The sequence below is a fragment of the Geotrypetes seraphini genome, chromosome 2, assembly GCF_902459505.1.
Source record: "Geotrypetes seraphini chromosome 2, aGeoSer1.1, whole genome shotgun sequence".
Classification (NCBI taxonomy): Eukaryota; Metazoa; Chordata; class Amphibia; order Gymnophiona; family Dermophiidae; genus Geotrypetes; species Geotrypetes seraphini.
This window is the reverse complement of record NC_047085.1, coordinates 509676490-509696175: the sequence shown is the minus strand read 5'-3', so window position 1 is coordinate 509696175 and position 19686 is coordinate 509676490. Positions and strand designations below refer to the sequence as shown.

The following is a 19686-nucleotide window of genomic DNA, read 5'->3' as shown; positions in this document are numbered from 1 at the left end:
CACTATGACACAAGACATACTTTTACTGGAGCACTGGTCTACTATTTGGCAGCTGAATTTTAATGCCAAGAAGTGTAAAGTTATGTACCTTGGTAGGAGAAACCCATGCAGAACATAAGAACATAAGAATTGCCACTGCTGAGTCAGACCAGTGGTCCATCATGCCCAGCAGTCCGCTCACGCGTTGGCCCTCTGGTCTAAGACCAGCACCCTAACTGAGACTAGCCCTACCAGCGCACCTTCTTGTTCAGCAGAAACTTGTCTAACTTTGTCTTGAATCCTTGGAGGGTGTTTTCCCCTATAACAGCCTCTGGAAGAGCGTTCCAGCTTTCTACCACTCTCTGGGTGAAGAAGAACTTCCTTACATTTGTACGGAATCTATCCCCTTTCAACTTTAGAGAGTGCCCTCTTGTTCTCCCTACCTTGGAGAGGGTGAATAACCTGTCCTTATCTACTAAGTCTATCCCCTTCAGTACCTTGAATGTTTCGGTCATGTCCCCTCTCAATCTCCTCTGTTTGAGAGAGAAGAGGCCCAGTTTCTCTAATCTTTCGCTGTACGGCAGCTCCTCCATCCCCTTAACCATCTTAGTCGCTCTTCTCTGGACCCTTTCGAGTAGTACCGTGTCCTTCTTCATGTATGGCGACCAGAGCTGGACGCAGTATTCCAGGTGAGGGCGTACCATGGCCCGATACAGCGGCATGATAACCTACCCTCTGAATGGTGAGACCTTAACTAGAACTGTTGCAGAACGGGACCTGGGAGCAATCATTAGTGAAGATATGAAGACAGCCAATCAAGTGGAGAAAGCCTCATCCAAGGCTAGACAAATGCTGGGTTGCATCTGGAGAAGTTTTGTCAGCTGAAAGCCCGAAGTGGTAATGCTGCTGTACAGATCGATGGTGAGACCACATCTGGAATACTGTGTGCAATTTTGGAGGCCACATTATCAGAAGGATGTGCTGAGAATAGAATCGGTTCAACGGTTGGCCACCAGGATGGTCTCAGGACTCAAGGATGTCCCATATGAAGAACGTCTAGGTAAGTTGCAGCTATACTCTTTTTGAGGAACGCAGAGAGAGGGGTGACATGATAGAGACGTTCAAATACGTTACTGGCCGTATTGAGGTGGAAGAAGCCATCTTTTTCCTTACAGGACCTAGGGCGACAAGAGAGCATCCGCTAAAAATCAGGGGCGGGAGATTTCATGGTGACACTAGGAAGTATTTCTTTACCGAAAGGGTGGTTGACCGTTGGAATGATCTTCCACTTCAGGTAGTTGAGGCCAATAACGTGACTGACTTTAAGAACAAATGGGATCAACATATGGGTTCACTTCAAAGAAGAACTTAGGGGGGAGGGGTATTTGAGTGGGCAGATTTGTTGGGCCGAAGGCCCTTTTCTGCTGTCATATTCTATGTTTCTATATGATAGAGATGTATAAATATCTACGTAATATAAATGTGCATGAGACTTTTTCATTTGAAAGGAAACTACAATTTGCGGTCATAGGATGAAGTTAAGAGGTGATAGGCTCCAGAGTAATCTGAGGAAATACTTTTTTATGGAAAGGGTAGTAGATGCGTGGAACAGTCTCCCTGAAGAGGTGGTGGAAACAGAGACTGTGTCTGAATTCAAGAGGGCCTGGGATAGGCACTTGGGATCTCTCAGAGAGAGAAAGAGATAATGGTTACTGTGTATGGCCAAATTTACCCAAAGGTAAATTTTGTTTACCCAGTGTAGTGGACATCTGTGATTCTGGTGACCTTAATGTCATCTTTAGTATATAATGCTACACCTCCTCCCATTTTGCCCTCCCTGTCCCGGCGAAGCAAGTTGTAACCCGGTATGACCATGTCCCACCCGTGGGAGTCCGTGAGCCAGGTCTCGGATATCGCCACCATATCCAGGTCGGCATTCCTCATTTCTGTTTCCAATTCCAGGATCTTGTTTCCCAGACTGTGGGCATTTACATACATAGCCCTCCATGTTGTACGTTTGTTACTCTTCAGTGGGGATAGTCCCGCTTGAGCTATTTGGACACCTTTAGTGCAATTTGCAATGTGTGTTCTCTCGCTGGACCCAGAATTACAATGTATACTCCCTTTAGACCCAGAATTACAATGTGTACTCCCCTTAGACCCAGAATTACAAAGTGACCCAGAATTATGATGTGAGCCAACCCCAGACTCGAAAGTGTGTATACTCACCCCTGACCCAGACCCAGAATTGCGGTGTTTATTTACCTTAGTCTCAGAAAAGAATTGGCAGCTTAGCTTTCCAGATAGGTTGTTTGTGCCCGCACCCTCCCCCAACTTACTTAGTTTAAAGCCCTGTGTAGTAGGCGGGCTAGACGGTGTCCAAGGATGTTGTTCCCTCTTCTGGTCAGGTGTAACCCGTCTAGTCCCTGTAGTCCTTGCAATGCCTCTCCATGGTGCAAGAACCCAAAGTTCATCTCCTTGCACCATCCCTGAAGCCAGTCGTTTGCCCTCAGGATGCGATCCTCCCTGGCACTGCCCTTACCCCTTACCGGGAGGATCGAGGAGAAGACCACCTGCGCATCCAACATCCTCAGTTTCTCACCCAGGGCTCTGAAGTCTTCAGGAGACGTTCAAATATGTCACGGGCTGTATCGAGGTGGAGGAAGATATCTTTTTTCTTAAAGGTCCCACGGCAACAAGAGGGCATCCGTTGAAACTCAGGGGTGAAAAATTTTATGGTGACACCAGAAAATATTTATTCACCGAAAGAATGGTTGATCGCTGGAATAGTCTTCCACTAGAGATAATTGAGGCCAGCAGCGTGCCAGATTCTAAGAAAAATGGGATTGGCACATGGGATTGTCAGTTTCAGTTAGTGACCCCCCAATGTATGGTGGAAATGTCAGTTTCAGTTTGTGGCCCCCCCAATGTATGGTGGTAGGGGTTAAGTGAAATGCGCACTGACAGACGCCAGGTCCCAGGTTCAGTTCCCTCACAGATGACTCACCAGGACGTAGAATAAACGAGCACAGCCAGAGGTGATTGCAAAAGAATATATTATAGAAATAGTCTTACAGAAAAGCAATATTCTGAAGCATTACAATTAAGTAGAGAGCATTACACTTAAGCAGAGAGCAAAGCAGTTTCTCTGCCTTACAGAGTCCAGAAAGAAGCTTGCAGTTCTAGGGAGAGCCAGAGAAAGAAAGAAAGAAAGAAAGAACCAGAGAGCCCAGAGATAGATAGAAAGATTGATAGCTCGATAGAAAAAGAGAGATTGATAGAGCAGAGAGCAGGCTTTTATACCTTGGAATCTTATTCTGAATAAAGAAATTATTGTATCTCCCAGTATCTTTCTGTTTAGAATTTGTAAACTGTTTGAAACAATGGTTAATTTAATTGCTAAGGAGGGTGTGATACCTGCAAGCATGGTGATGGGATTAGCCTCTGGCTTCTTTGTCCCATTCAAGCAGGCCATTGTCCTAAGCACCCTCTTAATCAGACATTAACACCTTTTAGCTAGTCATGATTCAATCAGAGCTATCAGGGATACTTAAAACAGTTTCCCTGCCTTACAGAGTCTATCTGCATTCCCATGCCAGAGTCAGATTGATATAATTTCCCATAGGCCTTCGCTGACATAAGTAATGCCAACTAAAAATGCTGAATGGTAGCGATAGCTAGGCTGACAGGGATCTCTTCACGGAGAGAGTTAGGGGGTGGGACATTGGTATGGGCAGACTAGATGGGCTATGGCTCTTTTCTGCCGTCAGTTTCTATGTTTCTATGTTAACAACTAACACTCAAAGCCCATACCAATATCTTAATCAAAAAATGTTTCAACCTTCTATGGAAACTATGCACGCTAAAACCCTACTTTGACTCCACATCATTCAGGCTACTAGTACAATCATTAATCCTCAGATCACTGGATTACTGCAACATAATCTACCTTGGATCCCACACAAAAAACAACTTAAAAAGACTTAAGAACGATCCAAAACACAGCGGTACGATTGATCTTCGGACTGAAAACATCAGACTACATCACCCAATATTTAAAAAAAACTCCATTGGCTACCAATTGAGGCTAGAATTATCTTCAAATTTGGGTGCCTATGTTACAAGACACTATTCACCTCATCCACCTACCTTCTGAGACACTTTGTCCTACAGGATAAACCCCGCCTCTCTCGCAGAACATTACTATTCGCTTTTCCTAATCCCAAGGGATATCAATTCAAAACATTCCTCAATAGGACACTATCCTTCCAAGCAGGCATCTGGAACAACACCCTAAGTAACCTCCTCCTGAATTCCTCGACATACCAATCTTTCAGAAAAGCAATGAAAACTCACCTATTGAACAAATTTGTTTGAACTCCCTTCCTTCAAAACCTGACTATCTCCCCTCCAACTTCTCCAATCTCTCCTCACTTACCTACCCCTCTTTTTCCACCCAAACCCTGATACTCATGTACAAGCTACAACCCTGTACGTATAGATCTTCCTGCACCTTGCAATCACTTCGTTTGCTGCAGTACTGTATACCTGTACCTTATAACCACTTTGTTCAATGCTATACTGTATACTGTTTTGAACTGAAAAGGTATGATGGGATATAAATAAAGCCAGCAGGTAAAATATTCCCATGGAGTTTTTCTTCCCCTTAGCAGACCTTCAATCAGCAATACAAACAAATACCATCAGTGATATTGGGGATAGGATATGGTTTGCAAAACTATCAAGAAATACCTAGATTTAGAATTGAAAAGAAATCCTTACTGCTTTGGTTTAAGGTTATCTCTGAAACGGCTGATTTTTATTGCAGGAAAGTTTTCTGGGATATAGGAAGTTAATTTTCTCTTCCTGCTCGCTCTTTGTGTTCATATTGGTCCGAGCATTATCTAGGCGTTTGTTTCATCTTATTCCAGAATTTCTGGATTAGATGGAGACCTGCTTGTTATATAAAGGATAAGGAAGCTCACACATATTGAAATAAGCCTGATCTCAATATACGACACTATCAAGATGATGAGTAAAGAGGGTTTATGTGATTTTACTGAGATTTGCAGAATCTGAAACAATTCCAATAACCGAGGGTTTGAGTATTTTTGTTTTTTGAAGTTGGTGAAATTCTTTATGCTGGAGATTGTGTTAAGTCTTGAATTTCAGGGAATCCAACAATTTATGCTTTTGGGAGACCTAATGCAGTTTTCTTTCCCCAGGAACAGGCTCTCCTTCCATCACTCCTGATATTATATCCCACATTGAACGGGGGGAAGAGCTGTACATCAAGGAAGAGCCAGGATCAGAGGAAAGAGAACCTGGGAGAAGCAGCTGCTCAGGTGATTGCAGTAATAAAAGAGACAGGGGTAAAACTGCTGAGATGAAGGGGGGAGTTGTTCCAAACTGGCTCATCTTTATCTGAGCATGCGAGAGATACTCAAATCGTTATATGTGGGGCAAAGATCTGTTTTATGTGAAAATATCTTTGATTTTATTTATTCAATCCATAAATTACATATAACATTACATGCTGCAAACCCCTTCAACATAACCCACATTAAAGGCTTCAAACTGTGTATTCTACAAGTGATGCTAATTCCCTTTTACCAACCAACTAACAAAACTAGGGTCACCTGTGTTGTTCCTTCACGGTGTCCCCTACTTCTAGTACAGGAAACTGAAAGAAGAGAAGTCACATTCCCCATCCCCCCCATCTGTGCTCAGTCAGAAATTTAATAAATATCTGTGGGCTCTATGTGGAAGTTTGTCCCATTCTGGCATCCTGATTTGTTGAAATGTCCTCCACGCCCTGGAAAATCCCATTTATGCATCCAGCCATTCCCATTTCATCATTTCTCCAAAGTGTAAGTGAGGGCAGCTGTGGCTTTCTCCAGTATTTTAATGTAAACTTCTGAGCCAACACAATGCCTTCATACAGAAGGACATTAACACCTTTTCTGGTGCCCATTGATACAAAGTTTGAAGCCAATTGAATGTCTGCTCATTATGGTATTCTCTTCCTATATTTTAAGTTGTTGTAAATTGTGCCGAGCTCCACATCCGTGGAGATGATGCGGTATATAAACTTAAGGTTTAGTTTAGTTTAGGTCAATATTCTCCTGAGGCGCCTGAACCAATCATGGACTTCTTAGGCCAGCATTTCACAAGAACAGGCCAGAAGAGCAGGAGGGTCTGACTGGTCACCCGTCCTGCTACCAACTTAAGGCACGAAGAGGCCGACGGGTGGAAGGAGGTGCCTGAGGACAGGAGGGAGTGGGCATCCCTTCTGCCATATCTAAGTTTGGTGGGGGGAGGGGGGCATGGCAGCAGGGAGTGGGCATGGCAGGAGGGAGTGGGCATTCCTCCTGTCATATTTAAGATCGGTGGCGGCAGGAGACGTCTAGTGGCAGAAGGGAGTAGGCATCCCACCTGCCATATTCACGTGGTGGGAGGAGCGTTGGGTGTCAGGAGGGAGTGGGCCTCCTTCCTGCCATTTTTTATGTGATCGTGGAGGGAGGGGATGCTGTCGGGAGGCTTTTTTTCCATTTCTTTTTTATTGGGCAGATATTTTGCGTGTGTAATACATGCAAAATATCTGTGCCATTGCAAAAGGAAAAAAAAAAAACCCAAGCAGACATCGGTAACACAGTTACCGACAGGTCTAAAGCAGTCGGGGTTTTTTTTTTTGTACAAGTATCCATTTGTATAGAAAGTTGAGGAAAGCAAACAGCACACTGCTATTTCAAATAAACTAATTATCTAAGAAAAATAAACATATAGCTTTACTTCAACTCAAGTCCTCAAATTAGATCCAAGATTAATTTTAGCGAGTTTAAACAATATAATATAAATCATCATAACGAAAATGAGATCCCTCTGCTTAATATTCAAATTGAACTCAGACTTTCCATTCATCCATTCGAGCTCCGGCCAGGAAGGCTGTCAGTTGGAAAGGTTCGAAGAAAACATATTTTTTTGTACGGTAATGTATTATGCATTTACTTGGATGACGAAGAAAAAAATGTCCCTCCAAGAGAGATAACCCCTGGCTTTAACATAAGAAATTCACGTCTCTTTTGTGTGTCCCGTGCCAAATCTGGAAACATTAATATTTTATAGCCAAGAAAATCTTTCTGCTTGTTCTTAAAGAAAAGCCGAAGCAACCAGTGTTTATCTGGTACGAGGGCTAATGTAATAAGCAGTGTAGCCACCAATGCGGCCTCTCGATCAGAAAGTTCCAGCATTGCCGATACATTGAGCAGTTGATTGTCATCCTGCAATTGTAGTTGCTGTTCCTTAGTTTTTAATGGCAAATAGTAGACATGGGTAAATGGTGGAATCTTAGCCTCTGAATTTAACTTCCAAAATCTCCATCATATAACGTTTTAACATATCCCTAGGAGTCACAGACGCTATCCTAGGGAAATTGATGAATCGCAAGTTATTATTACGCGAAAAGTTTTCTAAGGACTCCAATTTTCTACATAAATTTGAATTATCTTTTGCAAGGAGCAGAGTCTCTGTGAGTGTCTGGTCTGGCATCTAAGCACGTAAAGCAAGGAGCAGAATCTTTGCAAGTGCCTCAGCAGGAATCCTCACACTCTATACAAGGAGCAGAGTCTTTGGGAGTGCATCGAGGTTCCTCCATCAAGCCTCTGGAGCTTCGATCTACAGCCTCCAGTCCTATCCATTCTTTGGTGGCATCGGCTGCTTCTGTCTCTGAGGCGAAGTCTCCTCGATCTTTGAGATCTGCTTCCAAGCACCGTTCTCACCGACGATTGAGGCCTTCATCGAGGCATTCTTCCAGGTATAGTTCTTCTTCTAAAGAATGTCCCTCTTCAACTAAGCCTCGATCTACTCCTACTTCGACTAGACCGCCGACTCCTCGATCGAGATCTCCACTTCCACACCTTGAGGATGCAGCAGTTTCAATTGCTTCGTCCAAGTCTCCATATTCTTTTGATGCCTTTTTTCTTGCCAAAGCTTCATCTTCGACCCAGGCTGCCTCGACAACCTCGAGTCCTTCTCGAGTGTAGGGATGGAGATCTGATAAGTTCTGATCCAGGGCATCAGAACACAGGCAGGGTCAGCACACAGGCGGTTCTGAACGCAGGCCAGGTCGGCACACTGACCTAGGCCTGTGTATGGATCTAGGCCTGTGTTTGGATCTGAGGCCCTGTTTCTCATTCCCTCTCCCTCCTGCCACGTATACATTCTAAGCAAGGACAAGGTTTGCACCTTGAGACAGAATGCTGCCCTTCCTGTCACATATTAATCTGACACACATTTACCCTTATTCCTTATCTTGTTTAAGCATCCCTTATATCAGACTTTGCCTGAGCAAGGCTAATCAAGAGTGCTTAAGAAGCATGTATTATAACCTTTGGACTGTCACATGCCATAGTAAGTTTTTTCACAGAATCTGCACTTGTGAGTCGGATGACAACTGCGACCTCGGGAGACCCTTGAGACAGCACGGTTTGTGCGAAACATGTCGGGTCAGACTCCCAGGTTCAGTTGTGTGTAGAAGCTAAGTATACACTTTTACACTAATTTATTTATAAAAAGGAAAAAAAAATTTTGTATGAACACAGGAAATTTGACACAGCGTTTAATAATGAATTACCTATGATGAGGCACCACATAAATCTCCCGCTTTTTGAAATTGACATAGCGGTGGAGTGGTGGGGCTGAGGTATTTCAGTGAAGATTTTCATATTGAAATATACCAACATAGCTTGTTCATTTCATAGTAAGATTTGAGACATATCAGAAATGTACACATTGGGAATCACTTTATTGTAACTGTTATTATGTATTCATTTGTCACGTGAGATAGTAGCTTTGAGAAGCACATGATATAGATAAACAATATATTGCCTTGGTCTAATCCTCATTGCAATTGCATTATGAAATTATAACCTTGTAGAGCATTAACCTACCACTAGGCAATGCTATGCCCAAAAGTGGACCAGGTTCTCGGTGTGGTGTAACTCGCATCATAGGGATCCTCAAGATTCCCCCTTGCCTTCAGTATTGGACTACCTCCTGCACCTGGTGGATTCAGGACTCAAGTCTACATCCATCCGAGTCCATCTCAGTGCAATCGCTGCCTTCCATCAGCCCATTGACGGGAAACCCCTATCTGCGCCCTTGGTGGTTTCCAGATTCATGAAAGGACTTTTCAACGTCAACCCTCCTCTCAAACCACCTACTGCGGTTTGGGACCTCAACGTTGTTCTTACCCATCTGATGAAACCTCCATTTGAACCAATGGACAAGGCCCACTTGAAGTATCTCACCTGGAAAGTGGTGTTCCTCATTGCACTCACCTCCGCCCGTCGAGTCAGTGAGTTGCAAGCACTGGTGGCAGACCCACCCTTCACAATTTTCCATCATGACAAGGTGGTCCTTTGCACCCATCTGAAGTTCCTTCCTAAAGTGGTCTCAGATTTCCACCTCAACCAATCCATTGTCCTTCCAGTATTTTTTCCAAAGCCTCATTCTCACCCTGGAGAAATGGCCCTTCACACTCTGGACTGTAAGTGTGCTTTGGCTTTCTATCTGGATTGCACCAAGCCACACAGAACTGTACCCTAACTTTTTGTCTCCTTCGACCCGAACTAGTTGGGGCGTCCTGTCTCTAATCGCACCATTTCCAACTGGATGGCGGCTTGTATCTCTTTTTGCTATGCCCAGGCTGGATTACCCCTACACAGTAAAGTCACAGCCCAGAGGGTCAGAGCTATGGCGGCATCTGTAGCTTTCCTCAGATCTACCCCTATTGAGGAAATCTGCAAGGCCGCCATTTGGTCCTCGGTTCATACCTTCATTTCACACTACTGTCTGGATACCTTCTCCAGACGGGATTGGCAATTTGGCCAATCTGTGTTAAGAAATTTATTCTCCTAAGTTGCCAACTCTCCCACTATCCCATTCTGGTTAGCTTTGAGGTCGCCCACTTGTGAGAATACCTGCCTGCTTGTCCTGGGATAAAGCACAGTTACTTACCGTAACAGTTGTTTTCCAGGGACAGCAGGCAGCTATTCTTACATCCCACCCACCTCCCCGGGGTTGGCTTCTCTGCTAGCTATCTGAACTGAGGAGACATGCCCGGAACTGGGCGGAGAAGGCATTCGCATACGCACGGTGTGGACGACTCGAAACTTTGTTTCTGCAAACAAGTTTGCTTGTGAGGCGTCCGCATCGGTGCTCCGACGGTGACGTCACCCACTTGTGAGAATAGCTGCCTGCTGTCCCTGGATAACAACTGTTACGGTAAGTAACTGTGCTGTATGGATCGTCAGTGTCGTATCCATCTGTTGGAACTCAGCGATCCTCAAGGCTCTCCTCGCTTTTCAACATCTTCTTCACGACCAGGTAGTCCTCATTCGGATGGACAACCAAGTCGCCATGTATTATGTCAACAAACAGGAAGGGACGGGAACTGCCTCCGTTTGCCAAGAAGCTCTGAAGATTTGGGATTGGGCAATCCGCCACAATGCCTTCCTCAAAGCTGTCTACATACAAGGGGCAAAGAATTGCTTGGCGGACAACTTGAGTCGTCTTCTGCAACCTTACGATGCTTTTCTTCTGGAATGGACAAATCTCTTCCTATATGCATTCCCTCCATTCCCTCTCATTCTCAAAACTCTGGTCAAGTTGAGGAACGCTCATGCCACCATGATTCTGATTGCTCCTCGGTGGCTGAGACAACCTTGGTACTCCCTTCTCCTTCAACTCAGTAGCAGAGAGCCATACCTTCTACCAGTTTTTCCATCTCTGCTTACAGAGTCAAGGGTCTCTCCTTCATCCCAACCTGCAGTCTCTACACCTGACAGCTTGGTACCTTTCAACAAGACTCGTTTTCAGTTTTCTGTAAGAGACGTTTTAGAGGCTTCTAGGAAGCCTACCACTAGACAATGCTATCACCAGAAATGGACTAGATTTTCTACGTGGTGTTTTTCTCATGATAAGGAGCCTCAACATTCCTCCTTATCTTCTGTTTTGGATTACCTTTTGCACTTATCCACTTCTAGCCTCAAGTCTACATTGATTCGACCATCTCAGTGCAATTGCGGCTTTCCATCAACCTGTTGAAGCGAAACCCCTCTCCGCTCATCCGGTGGTTTCCAGATTCATGAAAGGACTTTTCAATGTCAAACCTCCTCTCACACTGCCTCCTGTGGTTTGGGACCTCAATGTTGTCCTTGCTCAGCTGATGAAGCCTCCATTTGAACCAATTGACAAGGCTCATCTGAAGTATCTCACTTGGAAAGTGGTGTTTCTCATCGCCCTCACTTCTGCTCAACAAGTCAGTGAGCTGCACGCTTTAGTTGCTGATACACCTTTCATGGTGTTTCATCATGACAGTGGTCCTACGTACTCATCCAAAATTCCTCCCTAAAGTGGTATCGGAATTTCATCTCAACCAATCTATTGTTCTTCCAGTGTTCTTTCCAAAGCCTCATTCTCATCCTGGAGAAGTAGCTCTTTTTACTCTGGACTGTAAACGTGCTTTGGCCTTCTATTTGGAATGCACCAAACCACACAGAACTGCTCCTCAACTTTTTGTCTCCTTTGATCCAAAAATTGGGACATCCTATCTCTAAGCATACCATCTCCAACTGGATGGCGGCTTGTATCTCATTCTGCCATGCCCAGGCTGGATTACCCCTACACAGTAGAGTCACAGCCCATAAAGTCAGAGCAATGGCAACTTCCGTAGCTTTCCTCAGATCTACACCTATTGAGGAGATTTGCAAGGCTGCTACATTACATTACATTACATTACATTACTTGTTCCTCGGTTCATACTTTCATGACTCACTATTGTCTGGATACTTTCTCCAGACGGGATGGACAGTTTGGCCAAACAGTTTTACAAAATTTATTCTCCTAAATTGCCAACACTCCCACATCCCATTCTGGTTAGCTTGGAGGTCACCCATATGTGAGAATAGGCTGCCTACTTGTCCTGGGATAAAGCACAGTTACTTACCGTAACAGGTGTTATCCAGGGACAGCAGGCAGCTATTCTCACAACCCACCCACCTCCCCTGGTTGGCTTATCTGCTAGCTATCTGAAGTGAGGAGACGTGCCCTACACTGGGTGGGAAGGCACTCGTGCATGTGCGGTGCGGTCGACTCGAAACTTCTAGTTTCTTCAAGCAAGTCTGCTTGCGAGCTTCCGCATCCGGGCTCCGCTGATGACCCACACGTGAGAATAGCTGCATGCTGTCCCTAGATAACACTAGTTACAGTAAGTAACTGTGCTATTTCACTGTTTCTTGTTTTAATAAATATGATTTTAATGTTCAATTTGCATGTTCTACAATGGCTTGTCCTGTAGAATTATAAGGTAAACTGTGAATCAATTGGATATCCCATTGTAAGCAAAATTCAGAAAAAGCATTGGAAGAATATGCAGCACCATTATCTGTTTTTAAAATTTTTGGCTTTCCCATAACCACAATACATTGTAACATATGATTAATTACTTGATTAGTTGTTTCTCCAGTTTGTGACGTCGCCCAAAGATAACCAGAATAGGTGTCAATAGTAACGTGTAGATATTTCCATTTCCCAAAAGATAGATATTGTGTGACATCCATTTGCCACACTTGATTTACTGCAAGTCCCCGGGGGTTTACACCATATTCAGCAGCCGAATGAAGCTATGAGCATTGTGGGCAAGATTGAACAATAGTTGTAGCTTGATTTAATGGAATTGTAAACATTTTTACCAGGGCTTTAGCATTTTGATGGAAAAATGCATGACTATCTATGGGGGGGTAGCAAATTGTGCAAAAGCTTTCTTGGTTGCAGCGTCTGCAATATTATTTCCTGTAGAAATGACTCCCGGAAGATTTTGATGACTACGAGAGTGTTTACACATCGACAATAAAGAACGTAATTCAAGAAACAATGATATTAAGTTGTCATCATTTGACAGGAAGCAGGTAAATTAAATTACGAACGTACAGACTGTCTGTGATCAGGTTCAGGGGACAATGGGAAAAGGTTTGTAGGGCAAGAATAACAGTGGCTACTTCTGATCGTTGAGCGGATTGTTGCGAGGGAGTGAATAAGACCCAAGGAGTATTTTCTTGGGTCCAATGCACGACTCTGCGTGTATTGCTGCCATCTGTATAAACAGTAAGAGCATCAATTAAAGGTGTTAAGCTTAGTGCAGAATGAAAATCCAAGACACCATCTGCAACTAGAATTAATCGTTTATATTTAGAATAATGATGACAAATATGACCAATGTAATTTGTTAAGGCAATTTGCAATTCATCATTATATTCAAAAAGAAAATCCCACTGATCTTGTGAAATGGAAATGGTGAAAGATACCAAGTCTAATCCCATGATGTCTAGGGCTCTATTTCTTGCCTTACATATTAGCAAACTATACATGTATTGAGGAGAGCTGATATTCTTAGGAGGCGTATGTGGTAAATAGATCCATTCCATTATATGTAAACGATTATCGGGGGTTAGTTGGCCTAGAGCCGCATCAGGTTGAAGTTTCCAGGGTGAGGCCTCATCTGGAATATTGTGTACAATTCTGGAGGCCACATTACCAAAAAGATGTGCTGAGAGTTGAGTCGGTTCAACGAATGGCCACCAGGTTGGTCTCGGTACTCAAAGATCTCCTATATGAGGAAAGGCTGAATAAATTGCAGTTATACTCACTCGAGGAACGTAGAGAGAGAGGAGACATGATAGAGACGTTTAAATATATCACGGGCCGTAATGAGGTGGAGAATGATATTTTCTTTCTTAAAGGACCCTCGGCCACAAGAGGGCATCCGCTGAAAATCAGGGGTGGGAAATTTCATGGCGACACCAGGAAGTATTTCTTCACCGAATGGGTGGTTGATCATTGGAACGAACATCCGCGTCAGGTGATTGAGGCCAGCAGCGTGCTGGATTTTAAGAGGAAATGGGATACACATGTGGGATCTCTGGGGGGTTAAAATCAAGGGGGGCAAGTCATTGGAGTGGGCAGACTTGATGGGCTATGGCCCTTTTCTGCCGTCATCTTCTATATTTCTATGATTAGTAAAGAAAGTGCTATATTATCCTGAATCCTATCAACCCATTGAGCTAATAAATGCTGATTAATAATCGCTATCACTTTTTGAATTATATAAATCCAATTTAAAGGTTGTTTTCCTTTAGTCAAAAGATGAAATAAGGGGCTGAGAAGATCAGTAGGTATCTTAAAATAGGGGTGTACCCAATTAAGAGTGCCTAGGATTTGTTGAAGTTCAACATATGTGATTGTAGAATTAAGTTTTAAAGTAATAATAGTAGGAGCTTCATATAATTGTGGTAATTTGTGACCCAAATAGATATAAGGATACTGCTTCTGAATTTTTTTCAGGTGCAATGCATAATCCATAATGTTTTAAATGTGTGGTCAATTCAGAAATCCATTCTGTTTTTATTTTTGGTGCTGCTATTAAGATATTAATTAATCACAGCTCTAATACATTTAATTCTTAATATCTAGTGAAGTGCTCAGACCATAACCAGTGATTCAGTGATAACACCAAACCGAGGTTAGCAAGGGGACCATCATCGCCTTCACTGTCCCCCTAACCATCCATAATACAATAATCAATCTCCAATGTAATAGAAAATAAGCGTGACTTATCTGAATTGGATGGATTAGTAGTTGTTGTTAAACCTCAGTAGAATTACGTTCCAGGTAGTTGTGTGAAACAAATAAAATAATGTTCTTGGTCAGAACATCAAATCTTGCCAGTCCCCCCCCCCAACTCGAGTTTCAAGTCTTCTTCAGGGAGGGATACTGTTAAAACAATCGTCCATGTGTTACAAATAAAATTCACCATATACTAATCCTGAATCCTTTATTAAATTGTTACTTCATTTAAATATTATTACCTTATTTCAACTTATCTAAATCGCATACCTGTTATTGGCTCTACAGGACAGGAAGGCATCAAAGGCAAGGCTCAGGCAGTGCCGATTACAAAGACTTTTATAGGCTGGATAAGGGGGGCTACTCGATGCGAACCCGGAAATACTAACAAAGAAATAATTTCCGGTTAGGGATTACCCTGCTAACCACTCCATGTCAAGATTCAATCCAACTGGGATTAAAGTGCGCCAGTGGTAAATGAAACGTTGTTCTTTTTGCATCAGAAGTTTCGAAATGTCACCATCAAATTGTTTAATATGTATTAAAACTGTATATTTCAAAGACTCTATTGAGTGAGATTCCTGTAGCCAATGAGCTACCAAAGGGGCGGAGACTCTGGCCCTCCGAATGTTACTCAGGTGTTCAGAAATGCGAATCTTGATCTTCCGGCTAATTTGCTCAATGTATATTTTATGACAAGTGCACCGTATATAATACACTACCCCAGAAGATTCATAGTTTGTGTTTGTGTGTAGCGTATATTTCTTCCCTCCTGAGAATGGGATGTCCACTTCCTCAACGTCCAAAATATATTGGCATAGCCGGCATTTGCCACAAGGTAGATGAGGGAATTGAGTTCTGAGTGTTGGTTCATCTTCTTATATTTTAGTTTCTTTCCCAGATTCGGTGCCCTAGAAAACGCAAATTTGGGTTTGTCTGCTAATGTTGGGTGGTATTGGACCATAGGCCAATGTTTTAAAATAATTTGTTTAATAGCATTGCTGTTAGTAGAATGTGGCATAACACAAACCAGATTCTGATCAGTACTCATCCTGTTCTTTTTCATCACCTATGGTCGGTGGCAATTCTTCGCTTTTTTCCAGGCCCGTCTGATAATGTTACTAGGGTACCCCTGATCGACAAACCTATGATACATATCCATGGCCTGAATATCAAAGTCTTGCTCCTCCAAGCAGATTCTCCTTAACCGGAGAAATTGTCCAATCGTTTTGCTGTTCCTTAATGCCTCGGGGATGAAAACTTTGATATTGTAACAGGGCACCTTGTCCAACTGGTTGGCTGCTTGTATTTCCTTCTGCTACGCTCAGGCTGGTCTTTCGCTGCACGGTTGGGTCACAGGGCATAAAGTCCAAGCGACAGCAGCGTCTGTCGGTTTCCTCAGGTCCACGCCAATTGAGGAGATCTGCAAGGCTGCCACTTGGTCTTTGGTTCATACCTTTACCTCTCACTACTGTCTGGATACTTTGTCCAGGTGCGACGGCCAGTTTGGCCAATCGGTTTTGCGTAATCTGTTCTCCTATATTGCCAACTCTCCCACTGTCCCTTTTTGGTTAGCTTGGAGGTCACCCACATGTAGAGAATATGCTGCCTGCTTGTCCTGCGATAAAACACAGTTTCTTACCATAACAGGTGTTATCCAGGGACAGCAGGCAGATATTCTCGCAACCCTCCCACCTCCCCGGGTTGGCTTCTTTGCTAGCTATCTGAACTGAAGATCACGAGGAGGGGATGCGCTCTCTAGTGGAGCAGGAAGGCACACACATGTGTGGTGCAGCACTAGCAAACTTGTAATCTTCAATCAAGTTTGCTTGAAAAGCTGTCCGTGTCGGGGCTCCGTGGATGACGTCACCCACATGTAGAGAATATCTGCCTGCTGTCCCTGGATAACACCTGTTACGGTAAGTAACTGTGCTTTGCGCACGGACAGTTGAGTGCAACCGACAATTGAGCGCAATGACAATTGAGCGCAAGTGTGTGGAGCGGGCCAGAAAATGTTAACAACACAATCACGTGCACGTTCACATAAGGATGTGGTTTGCAAGTGCATTTTTATCACTATGGTTACCTAGCCTCTTTGTGCTGAGAATATGAGTCATGTGAGTGCATTTTCGTTATTATGGTTATGTTGGCTCCTTTTATATGTGCTGAGAACAGCCCGCCTTTCTTTCACTGCCTGACTGTGTCTGTTATAGGTAAAGGTCTGGTCTTGCTAGAACTTGCTCTATAACAGCTAATCCAGAACACTGCGGCCAAGTTGATCTTCGCAAAACGCAAATCTGACCATGTCTCCCCACTCCTGGCTTCACTTGCTCCCAGTGATTTCCAGAATCCATTTCAAATGCACCTGCCTGGCTTTTAAGATCATTCATGGCATCCTCCCTCCCCTAATCCCACTATCTTATAACTCCTCAATTCCTGATTCCACTAGACCCGCCCAAAGACATAAACCATCCTTCCCCTCTCTACATGGTATTCTCTATGCGGGTAAACTGGGAAAATCCCTTCTCTTCAAAATCACAGGGCTTTGGAATGATTTTATTATCCCGCTGCAGAACCTCCAATTATTCCGTAAGCACCTGAAAACTTGGCTTTTCACAAAAATGTAATTCTCCCTTCCCCCCTGTAAGCAACCATAAACCCTTATTATTCTCTTCCTATATTTAAGTTCATATAAACCCTTATTCTTCTCTTCCTATATTTAAATTCATGTAAACCTTATTTCTTCTCTTCCTATGTTTAAGTTCTTGTAAACCTTATTTCTTCTCGTCCTATGTTTGAGTTCTTGTATACCTTATTTCTTCTCGTCCTATGTTTGAGTTCTTATAAGAACATAAGAAACGCCTTCACCGGATCAGACCCTAGGTCCATCTAGTCCGGCGACCCGCACACATGGAGGCCAGTACTAAGTGCTCCCTGATGGAGACCTTCATTACCCGTATCCCTCAATGTGATTTGCAAGAAGGTATGCATTCAACTTGCGCTTGAATCCCAAAATGGTAGCCTCCGTCACAACCTCCTTCGGGAGAGCATTCCAAGCATCCACCTCTCGCTGTGCGAAACAGAACTTCCTGACATTTGTCCTAGACCTGCTGCCCCTCAGTTTGAGTCCATAACCTCTTGTTTGTGTTACATTTGACAATGTGAATAATGGTGCTCCTTGCTCTATTTTGTCGAATCCTTTTAGTATTTTGAAAGTCTCTATCGTATCCCCTCGTAGTCTCCTCTTTTTGAGGGAGAACAGTCCCAGTTTTCCGAGGCGTTCTTTGTAGCTCAAATTATCCATTCCATTTACTAGTTTCGTGGCTCGCCTCTGAACCCTTTCTAGCAGGGTTATATCCTTTTTTAGGTATGGAGACCAATGTTGGATACAGTATTCCAAGTGTGGTCTGACCATTGCTCTGTAAAGCGGTAAAATGACGTCTGCCGATCTACTCGTGATTCCTTTCTTTATCATGCCCAACATCCTGTTTGCCTTTTTTGCCGCCGCCGCACATTGAGCCGACGGCTTAAGGGTCCTATCTATCAGTACCCCCAGGTCCCTTTCTTGTTCACTTTTGCCCAATATTAGGCCTAACATTTTATATTCATGTTCCTTGTTTTTCCTACCTAGGTGCATCACTTTGCATTTATCTATGTTGAACTTCATCTACCACTTTTCCACCCATTCCTCCAGCTGGTTCAGATCCTTCTGGAGATCCTCGCTGTCCTTTTGTGACCCAACTGCCCAACATAGTTTTGTGTCATCTGCAAACTTGATTATATTACTTGTCATTTCCTCTTCCAGGTCATTTATGAAGATATTGAATAAGATGGGCCCAAGAACCGAGCCCTGGGGTACGCCGCTTGTCACCTTCTCCCAGTCCGAGAAATTCCCATTAATGCTTACCCTCTGCAATCTATTCTCTAGCCATTTGCCTATCCATCTGAGTACATTCCCTTCTATTCCGTAGCTTTGTAGTTTCCTCATAAGCCTTGCGTGCGGGACCTTGTCGAACGCTTTCTGGAAGTCCAAGTAAATTATATCCACCGGGTCTCCGCTATCGATTTGTTTGTTCACCTTCTCAAAAAATTGAAGTAAATTTGTCAAGCAAGATTTCCCCTTCCTGAAGCCGTGTGGACTTGCTCTCATTAGGTCATGATTTTCCAGGTGTTGCACTATGCTATCCTTGATTAGTGCTTCAACCATCTTCCCAGGAACCGATGTAAGACTCACAGGTCTATAGTTGCCAGGTTCACCTCTCGATCCTTTTTTGAAGATAGGGATGACATTTGCTATCTTCTTCTCTTCCTATGTTTGAGTTCTTATAAACCTTATTTCTTCTCTTCTTATGTTTGAGTTCTTATTATCCCAGGACAAGCAGGCAGCATATTCTTGACTGATGGGTGACGGCACCGACGGAGCCCCGGTACGGAAAATTTTAGAGTGATTGCACTCTAAGAACTTAGAAAGTTCTAGTTAGGCTGCACCGAGCGTGCGCGATTGCCTTCCCGCCCGACGGAGGTGCGCGGTCCCCAGTTTCTTAGTTTCCGCGGAGCTAAGAAGACGCGTTTTTTTCAACGGCCGTTGAAAAACTGTTTTTCGCTTTCCCGCTCGCGCGGTTGTTGTCTTGGAAGAGTTTCTTCCTTATTTTCTTTCTTTTTTTAATAGTCTCTTTTCATTTAAAAAAAAAAAAATTTTTTTTTAAATTATTTTCTAATTTTCGGGTTCACCCCGGTGGGGCCTGTTGCCATCATCGCAGCTTCGGCTTTCGATTTGGCAGTGGCCGTCTTTACTTTCATGCCCCCTCAGCTGGGATTCAAAAAGTGCCAACGGTGTGCAAGGCCCATTTCTTTGACCGACCCGCACAACTGGTGTTTGCAGTGCCTGGGTCCAGATCATAGGGCTTCTACCTGCACCCGTTGTGCTACTTTGAAGAAGCGCACGTTGAAAAACCGGCAGCTTCAACAAAAATTACTTTTTGGTGCTGCGATGGCTGATCCTTCGACATCGACACCGGTGTCGGC

General features: G+C 43.6%; 1 protein-coding gene across 1 annotated transcript in view; it reads left to right on the top strand.

The window, feature by feature from the left end:
- The window catches only part of LOC117354975 (oocyte zinc finger protein XlCOF6-like), a 46428-nt gene that overhangs the window by 11537 nt on the left and 15205 nt on the right, over window positions 1–19686 (top strand). Inside the window, exon 3 of the mRNA XM_033932932.1 lies at window positions 5205–5324. Coding sequence (XP_033788823.1) covers window positions 5205–5324 — 120 coding nt within the window. The remainder of the gene's footprint in view (window positions 1–5204; window positions 5325–19686) is intronic.